Source organism: Conger conger, chromosome 16 (assembly GCF_963514075.1).
Source record: "Conger conger chromosome 16, fConCon1.1, whole genome shotgun sequence".
NCBI lineage: Eukaryota > Metazoa > Chordata > Actinopteri > Anguilliformes > Congridae > Conger > Conger conger.
The window spans coordinates 34,950,404-34,960,403 of NC_083775.1; the positions used below are offsets into that span (position 1 = coordinate 34,950,404).

At 46.3% G+C, this 10,000-nt stretch overlaps 1 protein-coding gene across 1 annotated transcript in view; it reads right to left on the reverse strand.

Moving 5' to 3' along the window:
* LOC133115065 (calpain-15-like) overlaps nucleotides 1-10,000 on the reverse strand; it is a 57,771-nt gene that overhangs the window by 11,996 nt on the left and 35,775 nt on the right. The window contains exons 4-6 of the mRNA XM_061224781.1: nucleotides 8,690-8,892; nucleotides 5,003-5,186; nucleotides 231-454 (exon numbers count right to left, since the gene is read on the reverse strand). Of these exons, the coding sequence (XP_061080765.1) occupies nucleotides 231-454; nucleotides 5,003-5,186; nucleotides 8,690-8,892 (611 nt within the window). The remainder of the gene's footprint in view (nucleotides 1-230; nucleotides 455-5,002; nucleotides 5,187-8,689; nucleotides 8,893-10,000) is intronic.

A 10,000-nucleotide genomic window follows, 5' to 3' on the forward strand; every position in this document is an offset into this window, starting at 1 on the left:
CTGAGCAAATACACTGAATCTGAGAATATCTCCCATCATTCGCTGTCAAAAACACCTCCAGTGGCTTTACATGCACATTGGCTCACCCCCTCCAGTCCTGTTCCCTCTCTCTCTCTCTCTCTCTCTCTCTCCTCCATTCCTGTTCTCTCTCTCTCTCTGCTCCACTCCTGTTCCCTCACTCCTTCTCCTTCTCCCTCTCTCTCTGCTCCACTCCTGTTGGCAGCACTCACCCGGCCTCCTTTGAGCTGAGCATCTTGGCCCAGATGAGGTCGGTGTCGATGGGCTCCTCGCGCGGGTTGGTGGAGCTGACCTGCAGCATGAGTGACTGGCAGGGGGCGCCGGTGAGCGTGGCCAGGCCCTCGATGGCTCGGCCCGCCTGCAGGGCGAAGTAGGAGCCGTGCAGCTTGGCCAGGGCCTTCTCGATCAGCGCCACCCACAGCTGCTTCCTCTGGGCCTGCAAGACATCCCCCACACGCTTAGCCACGTCCACCCGGAAACACACAAACTCTAAAGGGCCGTCCACACCAGGAGCTAGAAGATGGACAGATATACTTTATTCACCCAGCGGGGTCATTTGTCCTGTGGGGCGGCCTGTAGCGTAGTGGTTAAGGTAAAGGACCGGGACACCCAAGGTTGGTGGTTCTAATCCCGGTGTAGTCACAATAAGATCCGCACAGCCGTTGGGCCCTTGAGCAAGGCCCTTAACCCTGCATTGCTCCAGGGGAGGATTGTCTCCTGCTTAGTCTAATCAACTGTACGTCACTCTGGATAAGAGCGTCTGCCAAATGCCATTAATGTAATTTAATGTCCTCTGCATTTGACCCATCCTACTAGCGGGAAGGCACCATGCGGCACCCGGGGAGTAATGTGGGGTCATGGACCTTACTCCAGGGCCCAACAGCCGTGCAGATCTTATCTTATCGTGGCTACACGGGCTTGAAGCACCAGTCATGTACCTTAGCCACTAGTTGTGGCGTGGACTCCATGGATGGCATAGTCCACACTACAACTGTAACGACATGGACAGTGACAAATGATATCCTTGGGATCGCCCTCAGAGCGATTTTTTACAGCTGCGTGAACGATAAAACACCGGCAGCCAATCAAACTCCCCTCCCGCCCCCAAATTTACAGGCTCTCACGTTCAAAATGGCAAACCACGTATCAGAGAGGCCATTTCTCATCAGTGTGGATGATCACATCGTTAGCGTTATAGCTAATGTTGTAGTTGTGGACACGGCTTCAGACTGGCTCTGAGGGAAGCAGGCGAAAGGGAGAGGGATGGCATCTCATCACAGCAAGTAGTTCAGCCAGAACAGCTCCTGCCCTTATAACACGTACCGCAGTCACCCCATAACAAACGACCGCCCTGCCAACGCAGCCCACCCAAACGAATCCCACCGCAGGAGCAGATTTATTAGAGGGATCAAATACGCTTTTTTAAATTTATTTATTTTTTACCAGTTTAAGATGACATCTCTTTCCAGGCCAGCTCCATCCATTTCCAGCCACAGGCTTTCATAAAGTCATTAACCGCAGTACTAAAGGATTTCTCCTCCACGCACTCGGTTAAGCTATCGATACCTCGGGGAGCGTGATGCAGAGGGCTGTCAGGGATTGAGATTTATTTGTGCGGGCAGATAATCAAAGACCCACTGGTTCTGGTGAGTGTGTATGTGGCCCAACGAGCCAAGAACTCACGCAGGAGGAGGAGTGCTGGCAGGGGAGGAGGGAAGTGTGCACAAAATGGCCGCCTGTCTCCGTCTGCAAAACGCTCCACCGGGCTCTTCTGCTCACAGGCTACACCAGGCTCTTCTGCTCACAGGCTCCACCAGGCTCTTCTGCTCACAGGCTCCACCAGGCTCTTCTGCTCACAGGCTCCACCAGGCTCTTCTGCTCACAGCGCTCCACCAGGCTCTTCTGCTCACAGGCTACACCAGGCTCTTCTGCTCACAGGCTCCACCAGGCTCTTCTGCTCACAGGCTCCACCAGGCTCTTCTGCTCACAGGCTACACCAGGCTCTTCTGCTCACAGGCTACACCAGGCTCTTCTGCTCACAGGCTACACCAGGCTCTTCTGCTCACAGTGCTACACCAGGCTCTTCTGCTCACAGGCTACACCAGGCTCTTCTGCTCACAGCGCTCCACCAGGCTCTTCTGCTCACAGCGCTACACCAGGCTCTTCTGCTCACAGGCTACACCAGGCTCTTCTGCTCACAGGCTACACCAGGCTCTTCTGCTCACAGGCTACACCAGGCTCTTCTGCTCACAGCGCTACACCAGCCAGTTAACTTATGCACGGCTTCACCGGCGTGGAAATTGAGCAGGTCAAGTTGGTCATAAGCTGGTAATAAGCTGGTCTAGCTGGCCAACCAGCCAGTTTTGGGAGCTTGTCAGAGCTGGGAGCTGGTCTGAACTGGTCAACCAGCTACCAGCTGTTTCAAAACCGAGCTTGAGCTGTTCTTTTCTACTCCAACAGGTTACTTTACTGCCAAACAACACAAACCGGCACCTTTTACACCCAGACTACCCTGTTCTTTCATATGCACACTGCATTACACCTAGTAAGGCAGCAGTGCAATTCAAACTCTTTAGGGTAGTGGTAAACACATTTGCACTTTGAGACTGATGTTTGTTGTTGAAGATAACATTCCCAAGATGATCATGACGGCATTTAAAATGGCCATACACTGTACAGGGAATCAATAAACGTCAATAGTGTATTTAGTTTGTGTAGAAGACTATTTATACCCAGTCATTAGCATGGTATTAACATGGCAGCATATTATGAATTATTTGGATAAATTCAGCAGATACAAGATAAATTAGGCCAGTGCAATATATGACTTACAAACAGAAGTGGCTTTTGCCACTGTGTCAGACATCTCTCCAGTGAAAACAGTGGCACACTCAGTCACTGTGTTCCAAAACACAGCATGTGATCTCTGCTTTCAGCACCCACAGCCGTCTCACAAACTGTGGTGTAATGAAGGGGTGGATGACACTGCATGGTTCAGAGGAGGGTACATGCTCGCACACACACACACACACACACACACTCAACAAACAAACAAACACAGTTTATTTAGCTGCAAGACCAAATGACATTAATGTAATGTAATGTAATGTATTGCAATGGGACTTCCTCAAATAAATGGTAAATGTATGCCATTTATATAGCTCCTTTATCCAAAGTGCTGTACAATTGATGCTTCTCATTCACCCATTCATACGCACACACACACACTCCAACGGCGATTGGCTGCAATGCAAGGCACCAACCAGCTCGTCAGGAGCATTTTGGGGTTAGGTGTCTTGCTCAGGTACTCTTTGACACACCCAGGCCAGGATCGAACCGGCAACCCTCCGACTGCCAGACGACTGCTCGCCCCGACAAAGGTTAAATAAATAAAGGCAGCAGGTTTTAAGAGTCTACATAAATGTTAAAACACATCTTTCAACAGTTGCTTTGGGATGCTTTCATGTGTTCATTCTCAGTTTCTTAAATCTATTTATTTCCTTCTTTAATTGCTAATGCTTTTAGAATTGTAATTATTATACACATTTGCCCTTTTAATTTACAATATTTTTGTGCTATCTTGGAACTCAAAAATGATATCATCTGTAAATCTCTTCCCATTTCAGTGTTGCACGTTTGGCACTAAATCATTTTCATGAAGGGTTTTATTACCTTGGCATGACAGTGCTAATACATATATAATGGTTTGAAATGCACTTAAATTCATCTCTGGTTTTCAATGTTGATGAATTTCTTTTCTTAAAAAGGGAACAGCAATAATTAGAGGAATCCTCGAAATTTCATGAAAATGCATACAGTACTCATTAATTAAAAGATAAGTGAAAATGGTATGATCTTCTGAGCTACACCATTCTTACCGCAGTTTCTTAACCAATCGCAACGCAGCCTACCTTTGCTGAAAGAGAATGTCTGATTGGACCGCTGGCAGGTACATTACTGGGACCCGCAAGGTCAGTGGTTCAATCCACAATAAGATTCGCACTGCCGTTGGGCCCTTGAGCAAGGCCCTTAACCCTGCATTGATTGCTCCAGGGGAGGATTGTCTCCTGCTTAGTCCAATCAACTGTACATCGCTCTGGCTAAGAGCATCTACTGAATGCCATTAAAATATAATGTAATGTAAAAGAGCGGTATTCTGCAGGTCTCATCAGGGCAGAGGCCAAGATAATGAGCAAGGCACTCAGATTTATTTCCTGTTTTGCATTTTTGCCTCCATTATCTCTCACTGAAAAAGTTGTAGTTATTTTGAAGTTATTTTACAGCCCATGAATTACCTAGTATATACTGGGTAAGTACACAGCAACTTCTGTAACTATTACCTACTTTATTTCAGTGGTAAGCACTATGAAACAAGGTCAGTAAGTACCATACGTCAGTGCTACGTAAATACGTTTTACAGCCAGTTTCATAGCACTTACCTCTGCAATCAAAATAGTTGCCTGGTAATAAGCTTTTGGGTTGAATCTCCAGGCTTTTCCGTCCTATGCCAACCACCATTATGTCACAATCCAAACATATTGGTATTATTATTATAATTACATTGAGCTATCCACTGGAAGTGTTGTGTCTTATGTACGCATTTGGCACTGATGATGGTGAGGAGTTACATCAGTGGACATGGCGGCTATAACATAAAACTGCAGGAACATGGAGACTATGACACAACACTGCAGGAACATGGAGACTATGACATAACACTGCAGGAACATGGAGACTATGACACAACACTGCAGGAACATGGAGACTATGACATAACACTGCAGGAACATGGAGACCAGGACATAAAGCTGCAGGAACATGGAGACTATGACATAACACTGCAGGAAAATGGAGACCAGGACATAACACTGCAGGAACATGGAGACCAGGACATAACACTGCAGGAACATGGAGACCAGGACATAACACTGCAGGAACATGGAGACCAGGACATAACACTGCAGGAACATGGCGGCCGTCTCACCTGGGAGAAGAGCAGGTAGCCGTGCTCATCACAGGGCAGCATGTCGTCCACCAGCACTGTGGTCCAGGTGCCGTCCTTACAGAGCCGCACCTGGTACGCCCCCTCCTGGCAGATCGCCCGCGTGACCATCACCCTCTCCACCAGCTCCGGCCGCTCCGCCAGAACCGCCAGCGCACTCAGGAACCTGCAGGGGGAGCCAGAGAGTCACACCTACCGCACGGTCACAATATGGTGACCGTATTTCTGATCTTATGGTCACAAAAAAAAAAGCCTCTCATTCACCCATTCAAACACACACCAACTCCGACAGGCTGCCACGCAAGGCACCAACCAGCGAACCTTCAGACTGCCAGACGACCGTTCTCAGTTAATGTCACCCATGAACATGGCCAGGAACATCCTCCAAACAAATGTTATTCTCAGGCAAAACAAGAAAACTTCCATTCACCATTCTGAACCAAATTGTATAATTAAATGTAATCGTGTGATGACTCAGCACTTACAGTACACAGAGCTGAATGAGATTTGTATCATGCAGAAGCCACCGCATGATCCAAAAATACTGATTCAACCTCTCAGGGCAAAAAGGGGAAATAGACCGGCCGGTTTAGACTAGGGAAAGAGCTTGTTGTGTGGTTTCATTGTGTAGAAAATTCAGTGCGCTTTTGACACACAGATTTAAATCACCTTGAGGGATTATTGGCGAGGAGACAGATGATGAGAATTGCCTTTCACACACAAAGTGCAATGACCTTTCCGCAAAGAGCAAAATTAAACTTCTTACAGTTACAGAGGTCTTTGTGCACTGCGTACGTGCTGCCAACCTCTCTCTCTCTCTCTCTCTCTCTCTCTGTTAACATGATGTACAAATATATAAACAAATCGGAACAGCTTAACATTTCAGTAGTTAGTTCATTCCAATGAATGTAACCTTATCGTAAAGTGTTACATTTTGTTTTTATGTATCGATGTTACTCACTGTCCCTCAGTCTGTGGCCCTCCTCTCTCCCAAAGGGCGTGGCAGCCTCCCTACCTCAGAGAGCATCTCAAATTCTGGGCAGATTCATTTTATTCTAAAGAAGCACGGTGTTCTACCTCCATTTTGTGAGGTAATGAAGCTCTGCCCCCACCTCTCCAGTGTCTCAGTGAGCACAAAACTGACCTCTCTGAGTAGCCAGGTCTGTCTCAATGGCCAGGATGTGGTTGAGTGCATCACAATATTTTGTCAGTATTTGCCTTGATTTTATTTATTTCACTTTGGTCACGTATTCCTTTTTAAGGGCCTGATAGCAATACATTTGCTTTGTGTCTTTGTTTTTTTGCATCCCGATAGGTGACGTAATTTTGTTTACACTTTGCTATAATTTGGCTTACTGTAATTATTAGTGTGGTGCTGTTTTGAGGCTGTGTCGTGTTAGTAGGGGTTAATGAACTAAGTCTCATGAATAGCTGGTGGAAGGAACTCATATTCTGGGTATTTCAGGGCCTTGTAAAGATAGGAGTGGGCGCGTTGCTGTTTGTGAAGTGAGTCCAAAATGTTCTACTCTTTTTTGGATGTTAATCAAGAACAGATATTGGCCTAATTCTGCCCAGCATCTATCATTTGGTGCTTTCCGCAAGACATGGGGCGGCCTGTAGCGTAGTGGTTAAGGTAAGCGATTGGGACACGCAAAGTCAGTGGTTCTAATCCCGGTGTAGCCACAATAAGATTCACACAGCTATTGGGCCCTTGAACAAGGCCCTTAACCCTGCATTGCTCCAGGGGAGGATTGTCTCCTGCTTAGCCTAATCAACTGTACGTCGCTCAGGATAAGAGCTTCTGCCAAATGCCAATAATGTAATAATGTAACATGGAAGAAGTTCTGCATGCAAGGTTTCTGTTGGGTGTTTGCAAAATATTGCTCTTGTGAGCAGAGAACACACTTATATAATGCCACTGGATGTGAATGATTGGAATATGTTAAGGCAGATTTTGTAAGGCAGTATAATTGTAGTATTTTAATTTGTGGCACAAATGCCCTGCTTACGGTCTCCTTCAGTTAATTTACTGCCAAGTTAAAGCTTCCTGTTGTGCTTATTTTTAAACATAAATAAGCATAATCATTAGTGTTCTATTGTTTTACTTCCCAATTTGAATCTATATTAATTTCCCTGAAATCTGGATCTTGTTTGCAATATCACAATTTTGGTTTTAGTCACATTTGCTGTCAGAGCCCAGGTTTGACAGTGTTACTCTCGCAGAACCAGGCTCAGCTGCAGTCCGTATTCTGTGGGCGACAGCAGAACCAGGTCATCTGAATAGAGGAGGAATTATATTTCTTCATCATCAAGGATGAGTCCAGGAGCTGCAGATTGTTCCAGCACTGTGGCCAGTTGATTGACATCGAGTCTGAATGAGTGGAGCACAAGCCTCACTCCCTGCCCCAGGGAGAAAAATCACATTCATTCATTCACTCATTCATTCATTCATTATCCTAATCCGCTTATCCTGAACAGGGTTGCAGGGGGGCTGGAGCCTATCTCAGCATACATTGTGCGAAAGGCAGGAATAAACCCTGGACAGGTCGCCAGTCCATCGCAGGGCACACACACCATTCACTCACACACTCATACCTACGGGCAATTTAGACTCTCCAATCAGCCTAACCTGCATGTCTTTGGACAGTGGGAGGAAACCGGAGTACCCGGAGAAAACCCACGCAGACACGGGGAGAACATGCAAACTCCGCACAGAGAGGCCTCCTTGCGGTGAGGCGGCAGTGCTAGCCACAGCACCATCCGTGCCGCCAAAAATCATATTTCTTCCCAAAATTATTCCGCATTTGTTTTCAGTATACAAAGACTTGATTAGATGATATACAGTATTTTACGCCTAACACCAGTCTGCGTATGTGTGTAAGACAAACCATTGAATTGAAACAAAATTGAATCAAAGGCCTTCTCGAAATCTATAAAACAGGCAAAACATGTGCTTTGCATTTCGGTTGACATGTTTGTCTACTAGCATGGGTAGGGTGTATATACTGTACGATCAGTGGTTCGGTGTTTGGGAATAAATATAATTTGCCTTTCACTCAAGACACTGTACTTGATAAAGCAGTCTAGAAGTGTTTATTACGCTTCATATAACCGTCCACAGATTATGGTTTACACAAATGCCTTGGTAGCTGTGGGGGCCCAATTTGTCTCTACTTATATTAAATTATATCATAAATATTGGGATAATTAATGCTTGATTCCAGACGTCAGGGAAATAACTCGCGCTCAGAACCAAATTGAATAGCTTTAAAATTGCCTTTTGTCATTTTTGGTTGCTGTATTTAAACATCTCATTTAAAATCCCATCTGGTCTGCTGGCTTCTCCAGATTGGAGCAGAGGAAGCTTGTCAATCAATTCCTGCTCAGTGATTGGGGTATCTAATGGATTCTGATTGCCTGTAATGCTTAACTCAAGTTTGTTTCGTTATTTCCACATCTCGTTCTGTTCTTCAAAGCGATCTTGATGCGATACGTTTTAAAATGACCTTTCTATACCTTACCACTTTGAATGGCCAGTTCCTCTCGCTTTGTCTGGTTTCAGCTGTTTCATTTCCCCCGAAATCTCCCTCTCTCCCTCTCCCTCCCTCTCTCCCTCTCTCTCTCTCTCTCTCTCTCTCTCTCTCTCCCTCTCTCCCTCCCTCTACTCACCAGCAGTTACCCAGCAGGCCCTGCAGGATGTCGGAAGGCCGGGGTGTGCGGAAGACGGACCACTTGATGGCGCGGTTGTTGTTGCCGTTGATCTCCTGAGGGCGGAGCCACTTCTTCACCCGCTGCTGCACGCTGTCCCCCTCAGGGAAGCCCACCGACTGGGGTCCGGGGGGGAAGCTGTCGTCCACGAAGTTCACCCTGTTCTGGGAGAGGAGAAAGGTTCGTCACGACGGTTCCCACATTACACGACGGTTCCAACGGCTGTGCGGATCTTATTGTGGCTACACCGGGATTAGAACCACCGACCCTGCGCGTCCCAGTCATTTACCTTAACCACTACGCTACAGGCCGCCCTCACAGCATTGTACGGTTGTACATTGTGCAGGGGCAGCCTGCAGCCTAGCGGCTCAGGTACATGACAGGGACATGGAAGGTTGGTGGTTCAAGCCCCGGTGCAGCCACTATCAGATCCGCACAGCTGTCGAGCCCTAAACCCCATATTGCTCCATGGGGGATTGTCCCCCGGCTTAGTTTAATCAACTGTAAGTTACTTTGGATAAAAGCGTCAGCCAAATAATGAATTATTATGATTATTATTATTATTATGATTATTATTGTTACGGTTCACAAAACCCAGCCGGGACACACAGGGGGTACCAACAGTGCCCCAAACTCAGCTGGGGCACACACAGAGAGTGTATTAGTGGTTCAAAAACAAGAGCACAAGCATAAAGGGAAATCAAGAAATTATGCAAATTCAAAAACACACACAGAAAGCTACAGTAAACGCAACAGTGAAGAGCGAGAAGAAACATATGCCGAAATGTAGAAAAACGAGCTGTTCTGAATTTATGCAAATTCAAAAACACACACAGAAAGCTACAGTAAACGCAACAGTGAAGAGCGAGAAGAAACATATGCCGAAATGTAGAAAAACGAGCTGTTCTGAATTTATGCAAATTCAAAAACACATACAGAAATGAAAACAAATGCAATGGAGGGGAATCACTGGAAGGTCCTCTTGGACAGAGAGGAACTTGAGCTAACTAACTAGCTAGCTAGCTGCAGCGAGTGAGGTGATGATCACTCATTACTTGGCTAAATAACACTACTCTTTAAGGTTGCTAGCTACTAGCTATCTAACCAGCCACACTCCACAAAATCCTTGTTGTTGCCCTTAGCTTATATATATATACATAAAGGGGTCTGTGAGGACCATATAAATATGGTTATTTTAACCTGAAGTAGAGCACACATGACGACAGTGGCGTCCTCTTATCAACTAGCGTACCATCAGTTACCTTCCAAATC